The 22,240-nt window shown below is 38.0% G+C and overlaps 1 protein-coding gene across 1 annotated transcript; it reads left to right on the top strand.

The window, feature by feature from the left end:
• Positions 1–89: 89 nt before the first annotated feature.
• On the top strand, positions 90–21,969 carry LOC134796073 (protein phosphatase PTC7 homolog). Its single transcript, XM_063768007.1, has 5 exons — positions 90–536; positions 897–1,076; positions 2,577–2,775; positions 18,954–19,213; positions 20,334–21,969. Exons 1-5 carry the CDS (start codon positions 308–310, stop codon positions 20,381–20,383), a joined length of 918 nt encoding a protein of 305 aa, XP_063624077.1. The 5' UTR covers positions 90–307; the 3' UTR covers positions 20,384–21,969.
• The last annotated feature ends 271 nt before the right edge of the window (positions 21,970–22,240 follow it).

Below are 22,240 nucleotides of genomic sequence, written 5' to 3'. Positions count from 1 at the left end.
TCTCCCTTTTTCCTCAAAACTTTTTGCATGGCAAGAGAGGATGGCAAATATTGTCAGATTTGGATAGTCGCAGTACCCCAGCATAATATCGCGACGCACGCACCCAAATTCAGTCTGTGTGTCGAGTGGTTGGTTATGGTTGTTGGTCACAAGACTAGTAATAGGAAATAAATTATTTTATTATTGTTTTAATCGAGTAGTGCTTCTATTATTGAGTGTCTCTACATAAATCCCCTCATAACCATGGTGTCATTGATACCAGATGTTTGTTTGTGAATGACGAGTCAAAGTGCAAAACAACTAATGAATGATGCAGTCTATTTTCTGGACAGGCAGAGTGCTATCACGTGCTATAAGGAATGGGATTTCAAACTTATCCAGCTCTGCTGAATTAAACGTTTCGAGCAAGAAACATCCATATTTAGTATCAGTTGTTTGTGGATTTCCCAAAGACATTGTCAATGGAAGAACTCGTAAAGGGCAATTTGGGGACGACGCATGGTTCTCTACCCAGTTCAACAATGCGGACGTTATTGGTGAGTTGATATTGTTTAAGGTTTTATTCAATTTTAAATGTTATTATCTGACAAACCCTTCTATGGTCTCAATTTAACCACAAAAAATAGTGTGGTATTTGCTTGAGTACTGTTTGTTATCTTGCCTATTTTGTTTTTGTCTAACATGGTTAGCTGTTGTTATTAAGTCAATATATATTTGAAATTCATAACTATAAACTGAAAACTGAACAACTCAATGGTATAGACACATTCCATTAAAAATGTGACATGCAAATATGTTTCTGTTACTCCAAGGTCTAGGCTTAATTGCACTAAAATTACCATCATGAGCTCAGTACATTACGTTTTATAGGTTATTTTATTGTTATACTCTTACAGGAGTGGCTGACGGAGTGGGGGGCTGGCGTGCTTACGGAATTGATCCCGGGGAATTCTCCTCCTATTTAATGAAGACATGTGAGAGACTGGTCCAAATGGGCCATTTCAAGTTGTCAGAGCCTGCTGATCTCCTAGCCAAGTCATACTATGAGCTACTTGAACACAAGAAGCCTATACTAGGTAAGTTTTACATTAGGTCCAAAGTCCAAGTTGATGATTAAATGAGTAATATGAGGACTAACTAAACATCCAGTTCAAGTGGGTACAAAGTGCTTATTCCAGATGCATTGGATGTGGATGTCACACTTCACACATTTTTTGCCTTATTGCAGTGGAGTAAGGTCCAAAGTTGTCAACATATATTTGATGTCAATTGTGGCTTGATGAGCATTAACTAGTCATTCTTCCTGTTTAAAAAACTCAATTTTTCACTACTACACACATTAACACATATAAAAATACCTAGTATTGAAGGCATTGAAGGTTATAAATTCATTCTTTTTATAAGGAAAATATGACCAGTAAACTCGTTTACCCTTCACTTAAGATATGTTTTCTTGTAATGTGCATTTGTGTGCTAAATGTGTAATTTATTATGTCAATGATTACCTATCACACTCATGTACTTTAAGTGCAATGTTTTTTTATGTTTGTTCCTTCCTGGTATAGTCAGCAGCAGAGCTTGTAACATTGCTAGGGCTGTACAGTCAGCAACAAAATATATATGTATGCAACATACCTTACATATTCCAAACTATGAAATGTAGCAATTATTAGATGTAAATACATTGCAATGACTACTAGATGTTCACATACTTTCGAATGTTTTATTACATCTGGAATTCTGGATTTTGTCTTCTTTTTAATAACTAATTTTTAACACTTTGTAAACCATTCCTATTGAAAGCAGTATGAAATTATGCTAAGGCCCACTGTGATAATGATAAACAAATAAATCTGTGTTCAAATGACCCTCTTTGTACTGGTAAAATAAAGTGTTAAAAATTTAATATTAATTCCTATTTTTAAGCAGTTATTCAACTTTTGCATGACAGTGTGGACAAAAAATCCTGTTACACTTTTTGTTAGGTATCTAGTTCATTAAAAACATCCTTTAAAAAATAACAGTTCATTTCTTTATGCTAGACACTTTATTTTCATTTTTGTTATTTTGACTGATTAGTCTCATCTCAGGCAGCTATAGGCTTATTGCTTTCTTTTTTGTCATTGGGCTGTAAGGCTTAAAGTAGCTTTTCCTATTAGTTTCCGTATTGTTTAATTGAGGTCATTCTTCCTTAAAAAATAAACCTTCCCTTTACATGACGACTGGTCTGGCCTAGTGAGTAGTGACCCTGCCTATGAAGCCGATGGTCCCGGGTTAGAATCCTGGTAAGGGCATTTATTTGTATGATGATACAGATATTTGTTCTTGAGTCATGGTTGTTTTCTATGTATTTAAGTATTTATATATTATTTATATTGTTGTCTGAGTACCCACAACACAAGCTTTCTTGAGCTTACCGTGGGGCTTAGTCAATTTGTGTAAAAATGTCCTATAATATTTTTTTATTTATTTATTTTATTTATTTACTTCTCTTTTTATACAAAACAGTAAAAGCTTGAATACAGTTTTCAGTTAACGTAAATAAGAACTGATGGATACTGCTTTTGTTGATACAGGCAGCAGCACAGCTTGCGTTATGATCCTGGATCGGACGGAGAGCGTGATGCGCGCGGCCAACATTGGTGATAGCGGTTACATGGTGGTGCGCGGCGGCCGCGTCGTGCATCGCTCGCACGAGCAACAGCACTACTTCAACACGCCGTACCAGCTCAGCCTGCCGCCGCCGGGCCACGACAGGAACGTGCTAAGCGACAGGTAACATAGCCACAACTGTTAATTCGTTACGCGAGGCAGGCGCTTTGTGCATTGCTCGCACGAGCAGCAGAACTAGTTTAACACACCCTACCAGCTCAGCCTGCTGCCGGCGGACCACGACAGGATCATACTCAGCGACAGGTAACATTGCCACAACTGTTAATTCGTTCGTTTCCGTACATTGCATCATCTGTCTCTGTCTATCTTTCTATAAACATTTTATGGAATCTATAACAGCGCCGGTGAATACGATGTGTTAGTTTTTAAGTAAATTTGTTTATATATTTAATGTAATACTGTTTTAGTTTTTGGCAATAAAGGCTATTATGATTATGATTATGATAACAGCGCCATCTATAATTAGCTTTACCCGTTGCTCGTGCACGCCGACCGCGCGGCATCGTAAAAAATAATTAAAAGTAAATAGAATTTACAATTTACATTCATAAATGTACACATATAGGTAAGGCGAGACAAGGGCAAAATAATTTATATGATAGTATATATTATCCTTGTATTTTATGAGTTTATGACTTAACCCTGTAAACAATACATTAATGCATCAAATCATTAATAGTTACCATTCAATCATACTGCACTTTTATTATGAGATTTAAGAGGATTACATTTTATTGAACATTTTGATAATTTTATTTTGTATGCAAACCATATCTTAAGCTTCGTTACAAATGCGGATTACCTGTCCGATTTGATTGAATGCTGTGTTGATAAACTAGATAGTCAAATGTCTGAATTAAGTAGGTTGAAAAAAAGGTCCATAGCATGGAAAACTAAATAATACGTCTGCGTAGAATGATTACCGTTTCGTAATATAAACTGTCCTATGTCCTTTCTCGGGATTCGAATTATCTCCATACAAAATTTCATCGAAATTAAGTTCAGCGGTTTAAGCGTAAGGCGGTACCAGACAGGCAGAGAAAGCGTATTATAATATTAGTAGGTCTTATATCAACCTTTTGTACGGCTTAAATTCACAAGCCCGCTCCACACTTCGCAGATCAGCGAAATCGACGACACACTCGCGTTCGCGGCTTCGCGCCGCGATTCGCGCACGAGTGTGAAGCGAGCTACACACCTTACTTAATTCAGTATCTGACGACAGAGACGAAGCAATACATAGAAGCGCCAACGCATAGTTGCGTCCTTTTCGTCATTTTCTCTATGTGGTAATAAGTTGACAGTGCCTCTTTTTTGGGTTCCGTACCCAAAGGGTAAAACGGGACCCTATTACTAAGACTCCACTGTCCGTCCGTCCGTCTGTCACCAGGCGGTATCTCACGAACAGTGACAGTTGAAATTTTCACAGATAATGTATTTCTGTTGCCGCTATAACAACAAATACTAAAAACAGAATAAAATAAAGATTTAAGTGGGGCTCCCATACAACAAACGTGATTTTTGACCGAAGTTAAGCAACGTCGGGCGGGGTCAGTACTTGGATGGGTGACCGTTTTTTTTTGCCGTTTTTTGTATTATGGTACGGAACCCTTCGTGCGGGAGTCCTACTCGCACTTGCTCGGTTTTTTTCATTCGGGAGGGTATAAAAGTGACATCTGCTGTAACACGCCTATATATACTACTCCATCTTACACCTGCTTGCCTGCTGGGGGGCTACCTCAAAAATTAAATTACTTCTATTCGTCTTCGATCGTCTCTTATCATATTTTTCGCTTGAATCGTTGACATAGCGGCCTTCGTATTTCGATATTAGGCCCCTGACTTTTGATACGTGCAAATCCCGCGCACGCGGTTTGCCCCACATTCAGTTCCGATGTGATGTTTCTCATACAAGCTCTCGTATTACAACACTGAGAGAAAAAACTAACAAAAACACACTTAGAATTACAAAAATAAAACTTAATCCGGGGACAAGGAGAGTCAACTAATAGGAACAAATTGACTTTTGCAATTTCCATTTAGTAGGAAATACAACTTCTATATTTGTAATTTGAAGTATGCTAGAGTAATTTCAGAAATTTGGTTTTGTTATTCCGAGAGGTGCTTTAGCAATATCGGAGGTGATGACGTCATGGGTGAAAACTAACCGTTTTGTAATTCTAAGCGTGCTTTAGCAATATCGGAGACGATGACGTCATAGGTTTTACTAAACTATACTGCGATTCCAAGCTAGCTGTTGTTATTCTAGAGATAATGACGTCACAGGCAAAAACTAAACTGTTTGCAATTCCTCCGCCCCTAGCAAACGGGCGCCGCGAGAGCATGTCGCGCGCGTGGTAGCTACCCGTCTCTATTTCTGTCTGTATGAATAAAAAAGCATTTGGTAGTATATCTCTGTACTAAAGAGGCACTATAAAAGCCTGTCGAGATATTCTACCCATTCCTTTCTTATTCATACAGTCAGAAAGAGACTAGTAGTTATTACGCGCGCAACATGCTCTCGCGGCGCACCTGTGCTAGGGAGGTTGGAATTGCAAACAGTTTAGATTTACCTTTGATGTCATTATCACTATAATAACAACAGCTAGCTCGAAGTTGCAGAACAATATATTCCTGTAGACCCCAACTACACAGTAGGTCGCGGGTTAATATGTCCATGGCCCACAATATATCCTAAATTTATTATTTAACTTAAGTATGTTTTAAACAAAGAAGACACGAGACACGCCCGCCCGACATCCGACACGATACTAACTCTAACCAAATGAACGTAGCAAGTAGCTGTGTTGGTATTACAAAACTCGTTTAGTGATTGGTACAACAATGAACATAAACACAACAAGTCTATCTACTAAATACCAGTAAACTTTGTAATGTCGCTATAGTAACAACTGAATTGTTATTTTAAATGGGGTAATGTTATTCCCGCAAACTCGTTTTTTAGATATTACAAAACTATGTAAGTGAGACATTTACTAAAACCATAACTTGAAATCACAGATGCTTTTTTCCAAAAATCACAAACTTTACTAGTAAAAATCGGAGAATTTTAGTAGTAATAAAAACCGGGCAAGTGCGAGTCGGACTCGCGCACGAAGGGTTCCTTACCATAATGCAAAAAACGGCAAAAAAAAAAAACGGTCACCCATCCAAGTACTGACCCCGCCCGACGTTGCTTAACTTCGGTCAAAAACCACGTTTGTTGTATGGGAGCCCCACTTAAATCTTTATTTTATTCTGTTTTTAGTATTTGTTGTTATAGCGGCAACAGAAATACATCATCTGTGAAAATTTCAACTGTCTACCTATCACGGTTCGTGAGATACAGCCTGGTGACAGACGGACGGACGGACGGACGGACGGACGGACGGATGGACGGACGGACGGACGGACGGACAGCGAAGTCTTAGTAATAGGGTCCCGTTTTACCCTATGGGTACGGAACTAGATATGAGCGCCGCGCCGGCGCGCCGCCGCCGCCGACAAAATTTACGCGCCGCCGCCGCCGACGCTGCGCTATCGGCGTGGCATCGGCGTGACCTTGTTAGATACTACTACTTTCAGAATCATATAATATATATTTTATCTAGTTTAGATCTTTAACGGCGCCAGTCTGAATAGCTTATAGACATTCAAAAGGTATTTTAGGACCATATCATTCTAAAATATCGATGGTAAATTCAAACTTTTCTGTTTGGTAACCGCGCTACTAGTGTTAGAGCAACGAAATGACTAATTTTGCCCGCTGGCTAGCTCATCCGTCATTCACCGCGAATTCAATTATTGCAAGCATGGTTTAAATGTCTTAAAAAGGTGTAAAAGGGGGTTAATTTCAGATATTAAGCGTTTTCACGCCCAAAGGTCCGGCCGTTGGCTTTGCACGGAAGGCATCGGAAACGGAATCAGGCCTCATTTTAAGCTTGGCCATTGTTCAAATTTCAAGCTTTGCTCTCTCGCAGACCAATCTTTGGCCTCGCATCGCTCGCATAGAAGTAAGCCGCTATCTGAACCTCCAAGTTTTCGGCCCTGTTTGGAGCGTAACTTTTGGCCTCGCCTTTAAAATGCTTGGTTCTTCTCCAATCTTAGCTCCACTGCAGCACGGCCTTTGGCCTCCCACGAATGCAGCTACAGGAGAGCCCCAGAGGTCTTTAACACTGTGGCCACGGTCTTTATCGGCCTTCGGTCTTGCTTACACTGGACCAATTCCAAGCTCTGCCCTCTTGCAGCTTGGCCTTCGTCCTCGCACAGAAGCGCGCCGTAATCGGCACTCCGCGCATTCGGCCGTCAGCCAAGCTCACACTTGGCGTTCGATTCTAAGCTGTATGCTTACCTGCAGCTCAGCCTCTGGCCTCGGATGGGAAGGCGTCCGAATCTGGTCTTCGGTGTTAGGTGGAGCTCGGCCTTGGGCCTCACTTTTTGACATAAACCGGTTTGTTGGGTCGATATTGGTTAATAACGGAGCTTGATTTTCCTCACTTCGGCTCTTTGGACAGTCGACCAGATGTTTCCTGATACAGTCAATCCGCTACTTTTTACTTAGGGGTCATCCATTTATTACATCACACGTTTAGGGGGAGGGAGGGGGTCAAGAAAATGTGACATGTGTGACAAGGGGGAGGAGGAGTCACAAACTTTGTGACGTCACTTTAACTTCATCAGTAATCGAAAATTTATTTAAATTATTTTATACGCTAATATACATTTAAATAACAAGTTTTTGAAACGAGAATCGTTTTTATTCGTTTAATTTTATTTCTTAATCAGTTTGGGTTATAAAATTACTAATATTTCTTTTGTCAAAAATATTTTGATAAAATATTAAATAAATATTTGCCGATTTCGTTGAAGAAATGTGACGTCACACCAGGGGGGAGGGGCTTGCCAAATGTGACCAAGTGTGACAAGGAGGGGGGAGGGGTAAAAAAACCTAGAAATTCGTGTGACGTAATTAATGGATGACCCCTTAGCACAATAGATAAGGGCCTCGCAAAGATCTTCCGGCCAGGGCCTCGCCAAGATTAAGACCGCTCTGATGCCGCTCGATACCGTTTATACTATATAAAACTATTTTCGTACCTTTATTCAATAAATTTTGCTTGCAATTCAAAAATGCACTTATTTTATAACTTTCTTACAGTAAAAACGTGTAAATTCGGTAAAATTTTGGTTTTAATTATTTTTTCATTAATCAAAGGTGTTTCAAGGCCACGCCGCCGATTCGCCGCCGCCGCCGACCGATTTTGACCGGCGCGCCGCCGCCGGCTAAATGCCTATCGGCGCTCATATCTATACGGAACCCTAAAAATGGATTGTAACAAATACTGAACTTTGTTTAATGCTCCATTTACTAAAGTCTGTTTGCTGAAATTAGATTTAGTATTACTGAGCTGTTTGTAGAAATAAATAAATTTTACAGAAATAGTGAAACTTCCATGATTACTACTAAAACTTTTTCCCCCAGTACAGAACTGTTTATTAATTCCTGGTGGTGATTTTTCTCTCAGTGAACTCGTGCATTTGAGAAAGCCTGTTTAAACTACACACTTGCTATGTTTGGAAATCTATATGTAATGTAATGTATAATTGACGCAATTGACATCACTCGGGAGCATGATGCTATCAATAACTTTTATTTTTATAAAGGCTAGGAACTATATGAATGACCTGCGTATGCTGGATAATCATTTATAGCACATTAAAATGATAAAAACAAAACATTACAATTATTGTTATTTATCATATGCGTTTGAGACTATTAGATCAATTAAATATGTCGCTGTGTTGTTATCATTATGGCTGCTAGAAGTAAAGCAAAAGGTTATTAGATAAATGTGTAAACAATCAGTCAAGGTTTTGTATCATCATTTGCGTAATGAGATGCTGAATACGCTTTCAGCAATCAAACAATCACGGAGTCATAATTGACCGTAGTTCTGTAGAAAGCGACCAACTTTTTATTTTGTCAAAGTGACTTACACCCTAACTCAGTAGCTTTGGTCGCTTTCTGCATTGATAAAAAAATTGAGTTGGTCGTTTTCTGCATAACTACGGTCAATTAATCCTAATTAAAACTAATCTAATTACTGAATATCGTACTTCGAAATTGAAAGTTGTAGAAGGCGCTATACCGCTCCGTACATTACGCTTGACAAAAGTTGAAGTTTAACCACAAAAAACATATTAGTTCTCCCCGCTACTATTTCTTCTAACTACATACGTATTTCAAAATTCATATTAGGAACCTATCCTTTGGCAATAAAGTTTAATATAGGCTATGCTAAACGCCTTGCCGAATGGAAAGCAGTTGCTGATGTATTTTTTAAGTATATGGTAATTTTCTCTGACGCAAAGATCAGACGAGAATATATAAATAACAATCGTTTTGCAAATCCGTGTATCTACCTAACTAAAAAGTGAGGAAAACAGTGCCAAAGGCTACGTTTATATTAAGAATGAGGTGAATATATCTGACATTCAAGATTGTATACGCACTATCGGGTCCTGTAGCACGAATACAATTTCAAAGCAACACGCTAATGAAAAAAATATAGTAATGGCTCAATGGCCTTAGATATTGAAGCAACCATAATGTCAAAAAATATGTCTTCTAAACATTTTTTAATTTTATATCCCAGACACTAAAATAACATCAAGTCGATTGACCAATTCACTACCCGATCATTGTGCTAGGTTGATTGGTCGCATCGATTTCTAAGACCTCGACTTACAAAACAATTCGAAAACAAGTATAAGTATCTAGAGATTTTCGAGCTCTATATTCAGGTTGGTTCAGTTGATTAACCAGCAATAGGTATGCAGTAAAGTAAATATTTATTATTTTATCCTCCTAAGGCCCAGCCATACAAATGAAAAATGCAAAATTTGCCACAGAAATATGAACCTACAAGGTAGGAAATAAGAGTTGATTTTGCTTTGTTCAAAAACTGAACGAAACAAAGCAAAAGGAACTCTTTTCCAATCGAATATGATTTAAATTTCATTGAACTGAATAAGTACTGTAGGTAGGACCTTGGGCCTTAGGAGGATAAAGGTTTTAAGCTAGTTGTCTGTCTTAAAATGGTTTGCGGTTGGTGTTATACCAATCGTGAATGTAATCCTTGGAATTTGAAATGCATCAGTACCTATATATTTATATGTTGTTTTGGAATAGTGCCAGATAACACGAAAATGTTATCTAATTATAGAACCGGGGCATATTTTAACAAATAATGATAAAGAATATTATTTATAATCAGCTAGAGAATTTTTTTATCATTATCAATATATATCATGATCTTATCTTACCTAAGAATCTATTTCATTGAACACTTATTAGGAGTCGTACTCTGCTGTCCGTCCATCTGTCTGTGTAAGCGTAATGTATGGATCTTAATAATCTTGAAATAAATACAGGTCAAGTGTGAGATAAGTAGGAGGTCTAAAGAATATTATGTAATAAATTTTAATAAATAAATGGAACCCTCGTAGCGTGCGACCAAGTCGCAGTTCAGCCAGTTTTCTGGATTGTAATTAAATTTAACGGGCAAATGTTGCACACATTTACTATTAGGTACAAGATTATAGTATTTCTGTCTAAACAGAACCATGTCTATTTCAGCTTATTTATGTAATACAATACATTTCGTATGTAAACAAAAACTATTGCAGGTAAAAATGTTTTTAAATGCTTAGTCTCACTGATCCTTTGTTGGTTTTGTTACCTTGTTTATAGACGCTTCATATGTATGTCCTCGTACGTCGTGACAAGGTTAAGCAAACTTCAGTAACAAGTATAACGGCCGCATTTATATAGGTTATTTTTCAGACAATCTTACCAAACATGATAATACTAACTATTTGTACTATACGACGAAGCAAGAGCGTGCTAAAACGTCCGTTATACATTGCGTGAGCATTGTAAAATGTGTCTTATGAGGACGAATTTATATTAACAAATGTATTATTCAGGGGATAAGGCGCTACCCTTGGAAGACCTACTACTAGTACATTCTCCATAATCCGAGTTCCCAATCCGTACTTAATACGTATTATAAATGCGAAAGCAACTCTGTCGGTCACCTTTTACGCTAAACCGATTAAGGTGAAATTTGTGAAGGACAGGATAGTTTTCATCGCCGAAACCATCCCAAGTGTTTGATAAATGACATGACACAGAGGGTAAAATTTACTTTTCACGCCACTGTTCGGAAATGTGGCTGCTGGAAAGTAGGCAATAGCTGTAGCACCTGAATCACCACTACTACAATGTTTCATTGTTATCATCATCTGTCATTGGTGACGGTTCGCTACAGCAATGAGTATCATTTAAAACATAAAAATCATTAAAAGGTCTTTTTTGGCGCAACTTTTTCCTTCAAAAATAAAATTAGGTTATTTATAGGACCAATTTCTTGTTTGAAAAAAAAAAGAAATGTCATAACCATTCAGTTCATTTTTTTTAACAATTATCCATTCAGTTCACGCTTAAGGCGTTTTTTACTTTTGTAGCTGTTTGTGGTTTTTTTTAGCAAAAACGCTTCTAAGTTTAGAGTCGGTTTGAAGCAAATAACAGAAAAACGCCTCTTAAAAGTGATAAAAAAGTAAAAAAGGCGGGATTTGAAAATACTTACTGAATTGGATAGTGTAAATTGTGTTTGACTAAAAAATACAAGAAACGCGTATCTACGCTCGCTATAAAAATGAGTTCTTCTAGTGAAGAAAATGATATTCTTACGCTGACGCCTACCGAAATTCAAGAGACAGCACAGGCAGTGGCTAGTAATTTGCTACCTGAGTAATCGCGGGCAATTACTTATAGTTATGCAAATGTTTTCTTATTTCCTCGCAGTAATCGTGAAAAGCACTATGTAATGCCTCGGCCGGAAACGCTAAAGATGGACTCGTATTATTTGAGGGCCTCCACTAGCGTGTCGGCCCTCAAACGACTCGTCCATCTTTTAGCGGTTTTCCATCCTCTCCTACAATGTACTATAATTTACTATTAGTATTACGCAGAACATGTTTCGGGCAACGTCTGTACCTACTAGCTCTATGGCAGAAACAATACAACAAGATAGATACAATAAGGGTCGGTTGCACCAAACTGTTCGTATCGTTAAAGCGTTCGCTAAATTTTTATGTATGGAAAGTTTCTTAGCAAAGCGCCGGGGCGCGCCCGCTGACGTTGATCAGTCTGTCAAATGTGGTTGGTGCAACTGGTTATAAGTCTCGTTGTTAGAGTATGTGTGTATTATACATCTAGACTCAGTTTTAAATATTACTTGTCATGAGATGGACTCTCCTGAGGCGTGCACAAGTATACTTAAGTCAGCAAACTTTAAAATAATAACTTTTAACATTCGTAGCATAAATAAAAACCTCGATCAATTTCTATTATCTTTACATAGATTTCAGACAACTTTTGATGTGATCATTTTGACGGAGTGTCGGTTGCAACCACTAACCTTAATAGAACCTATTCCGGGTTATGTCTCTTACTGTTCTAAGCGTAATATTAACCAAAATGGGGGGGTAGTAGCTTATATAAAAACCTCTTGGAACGCTACCGTGTGCGAACCTCCATTCAATGAAGCCTGCTGCCTCCAAATTGACATACCTAATTGTTTAACTGTTCTGGGTTTATATAGGTCTCCTTCCTTTAAGAATACTGCCAACTTCATGCTCGCTCTGGATGAATTAATAAGCAATTCCAATAATACGAAGCAATTTATTATTGCTGGCGATATTAATATCGATATACTTTCAGATGATGTGCACAGAGCTAATGTTACTGAATACTTGTGCCTCATGAGCGAACATGGTTTAGCGTCAGCCAGAGTTGGGCAAAAATTAACTTGAATAAGAATAAGAATAAAAACAGAAATTTTATTCTTATTCAAATCGATTTGAATTAGAATAATTCTTGCACTAGTTATTTTAGAATAAAATTAAGGTGAATAAATCATGTGACTTTTATTTTAAATGCGGAATAAAATACAGAATAATTATTCTAGAAGTGGGACTATTCTAAATAAGGTTTTATTCAATTAAAATGTTATTTAGAATTAAGTTAATTTTTGTAGTAACAATCGGTTATATTTTGTAAGTTGATTTTCACCCTTCTATTTAAAAGTCGGATTGAATTGATATTTGTTACTTTAGTTTAGGTACAGTACACATTGAAGAGTTTCGCTATACACTATCTAGTTCTATCATCCGATCAGGGTGCTTCGCCAATATGCCAAACGTTAACGGTCCGTAGAGTTGCGTATAGTCTCTCTCTATCACTCTTACATATTAGTGCGATAGAGAGACAGATAGCGTTTCGTTGTCGTAGCACAAACGATTGGCATGTTGGCTACGCACCCAAGGTGCCTAGCCAAGATGACAATTTTTCTTTTTAATTTAATAACCAAATCATTAGGTAAATTTAGCTGTTCTGGGGGCCTAGCCAAGATGCCAATCGCTTGTGCTCCGACAACGAAGCACTTTCTGTCTCTATCGCTCTTACATATTAGTGCGATAGAGAGACAGAGACAGCGTTTCGTTCTCGTAGCGCAAACGTTTGGCATATTGGCTACGCACTCAAGGTGCCTAGCCAAGATGCCAATTTTTGTCTTTAATTTAATAACCAAATCTTTGGGTACAATTTAGCTGTTCTAGGGGCCTAGCCAATATGCCAATAGCTTGCGCTCCAACAACGAAGGGTTTTCTGTCTCTATCACTCTTACATATTAGTGCGATAGAGGGACAGAGAGAGCGTTTCATTGTCGTAGCGCAAACGATTGGCATGTTGGCTACGCACCCAAGGTGCCTAGCCAAGATGACAATTTTTGTTTTTAATTTAATAACCAAATCATAAGGTAAATTTAGCTGTTCTGGGGGCCTAGCCAAAATGCCAATCGCTTGTGCTCCGACATCGAAGCACTTTCTGTCTCTATCACTCTTACATATTAGACCGATAGAGAGACAGAGATAGCGTTTCGTTCTCGTAGCGCAAACGATTAGCATGTTGGCCACGCACCCAAGGTGCCTAGCCAAGATGACAATTTTTGTTTTTAATTTAATAACCAAATCATTAGGTATAAGTAATGTAGCTATTCTGGGGGCCTTGCCAACATGCCAATCGTTTGCGCTACTACAACGAAATGGTATCTGTCTCTCTATCGCACTAATATGTAAAAGTGATAGAGGTAGAAAGCGCTTCGTTGTTGGAGCGCAAGCGATTGGCATGTTGGCTAGGCCCCCAGAACTGCTAAATTGTATCCAAAGATTTGGTTATTAAATTAAAAACAAAAATTGTCATCTTGGCTAGGCACCTTGGGTGCGTAGCCAACATGCCAATCGTTTGCGCTACTACAACGAAACGGTATCTGTCTCTCTATCGCACTAATATGTAAGAGTAATAGAGGCAGAAAGCGCTTCGTTGTTGGAGCGCAAGCGATTGGCATGTTGGCTAGGCCCCCAGAACTGCTAAATTGAACCTAATGATTTGTTAGTAAATTAAAAATAATACGGTTACTAAAACTATGCGACAGTCAATTTGTAAGATTTTATTCCATAAAATGGGTATAAATTAGACAAGAGACCAACTACTATTACATCTACCTAACTATACGTAATTAGTACCTATACGGTACCCAGACCACATTTTTATTCGAGGAATATTATTTCGAATAAAAATCATGATTATGTTTATTTGATTAAGAATATGTTATTCTCATTCAATTTTTTCTCATACGAATTATTCCCGACCAAAATTATTTGAATATTTTTGACGGGAATAAAATCGAGATGATTTTATTCCTACAAATTCTTATTCAAATAATGATTTTATTCTTGAATGCCCAACACTGGCGTCAGCCATAAGTAAACCCACTAGAGAGCGTGCTTGCTTAGACCACATTTTTGTCAGATCGAAATCTAAAGTAGTAGGTATGGTTTGCGAAACAGATGTAACAGACCACAAGATGGTTGCCGTTGGAATCACCTTAACCCGATCCAGGCCAGTAGTTAAGAATAAGCTCCGATCACTTATCGACTTTGGTGGCGTTGCTGCTGAACTTTCATTGGTCAACTGGGCCCCGGTCTTGGAGGCAAACGACATGAACCTCGCTCTTGATTTATTTATGTCAACCTTCGGATCCGCAGTTGAAAATAACACGCGGCAAGTAACTATAAGTAGAACGAAGTTTACATTAAAACCATGGATGACGCCAGGGCTGCTTCGATGTGCTCGGCATCGAGACAGATTACACCTAAAGGCAAGGCAAAATCCAGATGACGAAATTTCAAAAGTAACTTACAACCGGTACAAAAATTTCTTTAACAACCTTCTAAGGAAGCTAAAGCACGAATACGAACAAAGCCTTCTCTTGACCCATAACAAAAACCCCAAGAAGCTGTGGAGCACGATAAGAAACATATGCAACATCCCAAAAAAACCGACTCAACACGCTGACTTAATTGATCCTAGTGACCCCAAGCAGTCCTTGAATAGGTGCAATAACTTTTTTTCGTCGGCGGGTAAAAAGCTTGCAGATACATCTTTTGCTCAAACTGGGGATTGTGAGAAGTCTTTGGCCGCCAAGGTAAACATAACAGAAAGTCCCGCCGAATCCTTCTTCATGCACCCTACAAATGTCAATGAAATCAGGAATATTATCTCGCAGCTTAAAAATAATAGTGCGCCGGGCCTGGATGGTATCAGCGGCGATCTGATCAAATCTGTTGGCCACTTATTATTGCAACCATTAGTACATATTTATAACCTAAGTTTAAGTACGGGTCACTTTCCTGAACAGTGGAAAATAGCATCTATCACCCCCATATATAAGGACGGACCTAAGAATGAACCTGGCAACTATAGACCTATATCCCTACTCAGTGTACTCTCGAAGATTCTGGAAAAACTGGTCAATAACAGACTCATCAGGTTCCTAGAAAGGAGTGGAGCACTGTCTGAGAGACAATTTGGCTTTAGGGCACATAGGTCCACTGAGGATGCCATCTCGCTCTTGGCCAATCTAATTTCTGCCAACTTGGACAATAACATAAATTGCATCGGCGTCTTCTTGGACCTGGCCAAGGCCTTTGACACTGTGTCTATACCAATACTCCTTAAAAAGCTTGAAAAATTGGGGATACGGGGCGTGTCATTGGACTGGTTCGAAAGCTATCTATTGAACAGGAGACAACTGGTTAGAGTGGATTGCCACAAGAGCGAGCTGGATAAAGTGGAATTTGGGGTCCCGCAGGGGAGCGTGCTTGGTCCTACATTATTCTTAATCTACATCAATGACATTCACAACATTTCCCTTTCCCACGCTGAAATAATCTGCTATGCTGATGACACAGTGATCCTGTTTAAAGGTGATACTTGGGAGAGTGTTTTTGCTGCAGCAGAAAAGGGTATGAGTAACGTCGCCTGCTGGCTACGAAATAACCTTCTAACCCTAAATAGCAAAAAGACTAAATTCCTGTGTTTTCATAAATCTGCCGCTTCCAGTCCCTCTAAATCTAAACAATTAATCAAAATTCATAACTGTAATAATTTCAATAGCTTACTATCATGTTCTTGTGAAGTAATATGTCGTACCGACTCTGTCAAATATCTCGGCTTACTCATAGACGAAAACTTAAATTTCAAAGCCCATATAAAATGTCTCTCTAACAGAATTAGAAAAACGATGTACATATTTAAGAAACTTAGACACTCCGCAGACTTGATACTCTTAAAATATATATATATATCCCTATGTCAGTCTCTAATCACATACGCCATCTCAGTATGGGGCAGTGCCGCCAAGACGTCAATCTTAATGGCTGAAAGAGCTCAACGTTCGGTCTTAAAGGTAATGCTCAAAAAGCCCTTCCGATATTCGACAAGCAGCCTCTACCAAGAAGCTAAAGTACTCACAGTCCGCCAGCTCTACATACATAAAGTCTGTCTTTCGATACATAGAAACGCTGTTAAGTCTGAAAATTATGCGGAATTACTTTCTAAACGCGTATTTAAATTACCTATCCCGAGGGTAAATACCGCTTTTGGGAGACGATTTGGCGACGTCCTTAGCTCTTTGATCTATAATACGGCCGTAAAGTTCCAGAGCGAATTAATTAACTGCACTGTGCATGTAGCTAAAAGGTTACTTTTTAATTGGTTATTATCACTTGATTATAATGAGACTGAGACATTACTTCTAAAAATTGTTTAAAACAATTCTGGAATAAATATAAAACTAACTAAACTAGATTAAAATTTGATAACTCTAAAAATTGTTTAACTCAAGACTTTAATAGATATAGGTATAAAAATAACTGATTAGACTAAGATATTATTAACTGATACTAAAGTTGAACCTAGAAACAAAAATTAATAGTAATGTTATAACAGATTACATAGTTTTAAAAATGTTATAATTAAAATTATTTTACTTATCTTAAGTTGACTTGCATGACATACAATGTACATCTGGTCTCCCGCGATACAGGCCTAGCCTAGTGCGGGGACTCCTGGAATCTCTGAATGTCAAGTTGGTTATGCACAACTCTTATCAGTAACTCGTGTTGTTATGTTACCACTGTATTCTTTCTGTGCAATAAAAATATTTTTTACTTTTACTTTTTACATAACAGATGATTAGATTTGATCTATTTTTTTCGCCGATAGAGTATAGTAGGTACTTTACCCTGATAAGGAAGCGATATTATTGTTCAATCTGCAAAGAAGATTGTTAATAGTATCTACCTCTATCTGTACGCAATCTTACACATGCCTATTAGCGCCATCAACTACAGCGTAAATACTTTTCAGTCGACAAGTTAACAGATTATTTATTGATAAACAACTACAAGCGCCGATTGATAAAACATTCACATTGTAATCAATGTCTATCAGAGGACAAAGAAACCCAACATTGTCAATGAGCTAAATGTTCGCATTCGGCATCAGAAGTCATGTGCTCATTCCACAAATGTGTTGTTGTATTTCGACTTCTAATATTAGAATTTTTAGTTTCCTGGACATTTGCCAATTCTCAACTCACGTGATAAGTTTAAATTTTATGTAATATGTACATAATCCCATGACTTGTTTTGTTTACATCTGGTAGGATGCATCATACGGTGGACCACGTGTTATCCAATTCAACTCATGCGTTTGTAATTGCATCCCGTGGTTTTCATGCGCGCTGTAGTCTAAATACGTTCGTTGACGATGCGAAGTTCGGAATGGTAATCTTCATGCTTTTCGTATTCAATGAAACTGGTAAACGAGCTCGTGACAGAATTTTATGTGAAAGCATGTTTGTGGAATACAAATTAAATTTAACGAATTTGAACCTTCGGTGCTTCAAAAAAGAGCCCAGTTTTGTTTATCAGCCTGGTGGCTATCACGTTTAGGGACAGTCTATTCTGATATGTGGTCATTGTAGCCATTGGACGCCTGCAATGTCCAGTGGTATGAAATGCACGTTGAGCCAAGACCAATGCAACACAGGCACCGTGGACCTACGTTTTTATTTTAAGAATCTCATTATAATTCTCTTATACACAATGTCACAAACATCCGCTTATCCTAACCATGACAGTATTTAATCTACGCTGCTATTACAATGATGTAAGGTATAAAATTGTATACATATTTAAGTGACTCTGACTGCTATCCAAACGCTAATTTTGCATTTGTACAGTTTCCTCCAGACTGGGCAGTTCTAACAGGTTATCTTGGATTAAACCGCTTCTTCCTAGTGTCGGTCGAGGGAGTCACGCTCAATTTGGCACAGATGGTTTTAACTCTTCTAAATTGCCTTGTGGTCTGGGCCAATAAATGTCCTATTTATTCCTTTACCTTTGATTTATGAGTAACGACCTATACTCTCATATGTTTTGTATGTATGCAGGTATAAATAGCAGCCGAATTGAAACAAACGTAGTGCAGGGCACCCTGAACAGACGAGCTAGATACATTTTATGACTGGCTAAACCTTCCATAGCTAATAATATAGGTACCTACATCATAAGTTAAAGAGCGTAAGAGAGGAATGATAGCTCAGTACGTTCGGAGTCCGCTTTCAGACTTTTTCTCCTGCACATCGCACGGTCTTCTTTTGTAAGTCCAGTTGGGCGCATGTTAAGCCAGTATCTCCAGACTATGACAACAGTATGTCGCGAGCTGTAGTTTTAACAATGGTTGTCTCCAAAAAGACTCCAAAGAAAACGTTAACGGACAATAAATAACGAAATGTCTGTCTTTCCAGCCCAGAGTCGGCGGACACATCAGAATTCGCCGTCGAATGCGGCGACGTGATCCTTGTCGCCACCGACGGTGTGTTCGACAACGTGCCCGAGCCAGTGCTGCTCGCCGAGATGCGACGGGCGAAGACACTCGCTGGCGACTCGCCGCGTCTGCAGGCTGTGGCTAACTCTATCGCGTGGATGGCCAGGAATCTGTCCTTTGACGGCTGCTACATGTCGCCCTTCGCTAAGAGCGCTAGGCAGAATGGAATTGATGCTATCGGTGAGTGTTTCTATTATTATTTTTACCAATGAGACAGCACCAGACTTTACAGCTATGTCCATTGAAGGTTTTTACATATCACTCTTCGTAATGAGCGCTTAGACAGAATAAACACAGCACATTTTTTGTCAGAGAATGTTTTTAGCATTAAGTACGTACAGTCGCCATCAGATATATCGGAGCGGCCGAGGTGCTAAAAAATAACTGGAAACGCACTCTAACGCCTTGAGATTAGAGGCGTATTAAGATATTTGTGAATACCTTGGCCGCTCCGATATATCTGATGGCGACTGTATCTACTACTCTTTGTAAACGGAAACGTAACATTGTCATTGTTTTCCGCCGCTTAAAAACCAATAGGAGATATTACTGCAATGTTCTGCCGCCAGAGTGCAGCACTACCGACTCAGTAAATTCATAGACTAACTTATACATACTGTGCCTTAAACTGTTTTTTGACAAGTTTTGACAGACAATAAAATATGACATTGATGCATCAAGGCGGTTTGTTAACAAGGGCCTACCGGTAAAAGCGAAAATCTAAATTTAGTTATCTGCCTCTTTATCGCTCGAATATGCAAGAGTGATAGAGAGGCAGAAACCGAACTTTCGATTGTCTTGTTTCACGGTAGGCCATGTGATTGACGTAGTGACGTATGATGTGTCATTGATGTTTGTTTACTGTATGTGTACTAGTTACGCCACCTACGCAGAGCTTTGCCTAATATTCCCTATTTTGAAACCTGTCATTGTTTGTGTTAGAAACTGATGTTTTGAGCAGTAACGCCTGCACGGCAAATGACATTCTTTTGTTTTGGTGATGCGTTCCTTGCCGCCCATCGGTCAACTCAAATGGCGACCAAAGTCAATTCAATAACATTTTTTGCGCATGATACAGTTTCTGTCGGTTTAATGGGTGTTATTTTTTTAATTTTATTTATTCTCAAAAGCTGTCTGCGGGAGTTTTGCAGATTGGAGACATATATTTGATAAAAAATCCCTTTACTAAAGCTACCGTGATATTGAATGATTTGAAAGAGTTTGCTTATTTTAGAATGTTGTAGTTGGTACCCTTTGGTATAGTTGTATTTTTATTAATTATCTGTATTTTCTTTTGCAGGGGGCAAACCAGACGACATAACGGTGCTACTGGCGATCGTAGCCCTATGAAAATGTCCTCAATCGATTTAGGCACTTGTTCTTTACTAAACATATTACGAAATTAGTAGGTATATAGTTATATTAAACAACGACACCAAAAATTCGACTTGTTCCAAACTTAGTGACGTATTTGTGCAGGCATGTCTATTCAGCAATATATGGTGGATTTGAGTGTGGTTTAATTGCTTGGATGAAGTTAATAAAAGATTATAAAAGGACAAAAGTCTTAGGGCTCATTTAGACGATGGGAGAACTCGCATGCGAGTTTCATCACTTTGCGGTTTTTGATCAGTGGTTGAATTGGACGTTACCATAGTAACCAACAATCCGCAATGTAACTCAAATCGCATGCGAGTTTGCGCGCCGTCTAAATCAGCCCTTATTTTATCACAATTTATTCCCACTTGTCATTTTTTAAATGTAACTACTGATGTGTCGTCGGTTTCCAAAGCTACGAAATTTCCACAAGCAATAAATTTGAAGCTCCTCATAATTTAGCATGGGAACGAAACTTTCCAGTTCCAAAATGGTAACTTTATTTATCTCTTGTGAAATTTTCGAGAACTTTTTGGAAACTTTCCGCAACTAGCACATCTGTATCAAATTGTAACATTTATTGATGAATGTATCTAAATAGTTGAACCACTCTTAAATCCTCTGGTTAGGTAAAATTTAGAAGTGTCTTGTATTTGGATATCCTATAGAAAATCGCTGAACCGGCCCAAACCGTGACATGTTTTTCTTGATGACTATGTAAAGTTTCGTTGACTCTACTTAAACAATGACAGCCTTGAACACTAGTCACATTATGGTGATATTGAGTTGTGTGTGTAAGGAACTGTCATTTTCTTTGATCGCTAAAGAAAATTGATTGTTTCATCTCGTGTGCTTGAAACAAGCAATGCAGTTAGTGACGGGTAATGATTGATAACGATGTTGTCGAGATTTTTCACCACTTTTTTATAATTCGTTTATTTTGATTATTGTGTTTGATGCCTGTGATAGCATCGTGACGTGGGGAACGATAGCACCGAATCATGAGTGAATGTTATAACGTTTGAATGAAGACTGAGATAGTTTTACTATCCTTGTTGTTATTATTGTAGATTTTAAAGGTTAGCCATCAACCGAACACAGCTATCGGTTCTATGTTTTTTTTTTACTTTATATGTTTAGTACATTGTAAATTAAGTATTACCAGAGTCCTAATTTCTGATTATAATTAACTCTGATGCAAACGGAGGAAGTTGCATTTGTAAATATTTTGAAATTTTGCTAAAAAATTTCTCGACATCATTAACTTAGATGTGAGCTGTGAAAATGTCTTTTTTTCTTTATATGGAGTTATATGAATATTTATGTACAGGTCAATTAGTAATTACTAATGTAACTATTTGAGGGGACGCCGATTTTAGCTTCTGTAGTGCTGTTGGTTGAAAATGTGATTAATTGTTGCTATTTAATTCATTCATGTACATGTTGTGACATCAATTGTAAAACCATTTTAATTTCGTACTCGTTTTTACACAAATCCAATTGAAATGTTCATTCCGAATAATCCGAATGTGTGAAAATATAAAATATTGTAAATTTAAGTTTTTCAATACCTACCCTACCGAAAAAATACCTTCGTATATATTTAGTAGGTAGTAAAAATATTTATATATTTTTAAATAAATAATATAAACAGACAAAAGTGGCTTGACTCGGTCATACGGATAATGAGGTCAATGAGATAATACTATCAGTCAAAACACCATAACTTTAGCCAATCTTGGCAATGTTTTGCATCTATATGTTATTTTGTCATTGGCTTAATGTCCGAATTGAGATAGGTACTTTACATGTAGGTACGGGAGGTACACT

The sequence above is a fragment of the Cydia splendana genome, chromosome 13 (assembly GCF_910591565.1).
Source record: "Cydia splendana chromosome 13, ilCydSple1.2, whole genome shotgun sequence".
NCBI classification, from domain to species: domain Eukaryota; kingdom Metazoa; phylum Arthropoda; class Insecta; order Lepidoptera; family Tortricidae; genus Cydia; species Cydia splendana.
Note: the sequence above shows the minus strand (reverse complement) of the source record. Positions and strands in the feature narration are given on the sequence as shown.

Coding starts and splice junctions, on each gene's coding strand:
- LOC134796073 (XM_063768007.1), top strand. CDS start 308: ATGATGCAGTCTATTTTCTGGACAGGCAGAGTGCTATCACGTGCTATA. Junction 1,077..2,576: donor ACACAAGAAGCCTATACTAG/GTAAGTTTTACA, acceptor TTGTTGATACAG/GCAGCAGCACAGCTTGCGTT. Junction 2,776..18,953: donor AGGAACGTGCTAAGCGACAG/GTAACATAGCCA, acceptor CTGTCTTTCCAG/CCCAGAGTCGGCGGACACAT.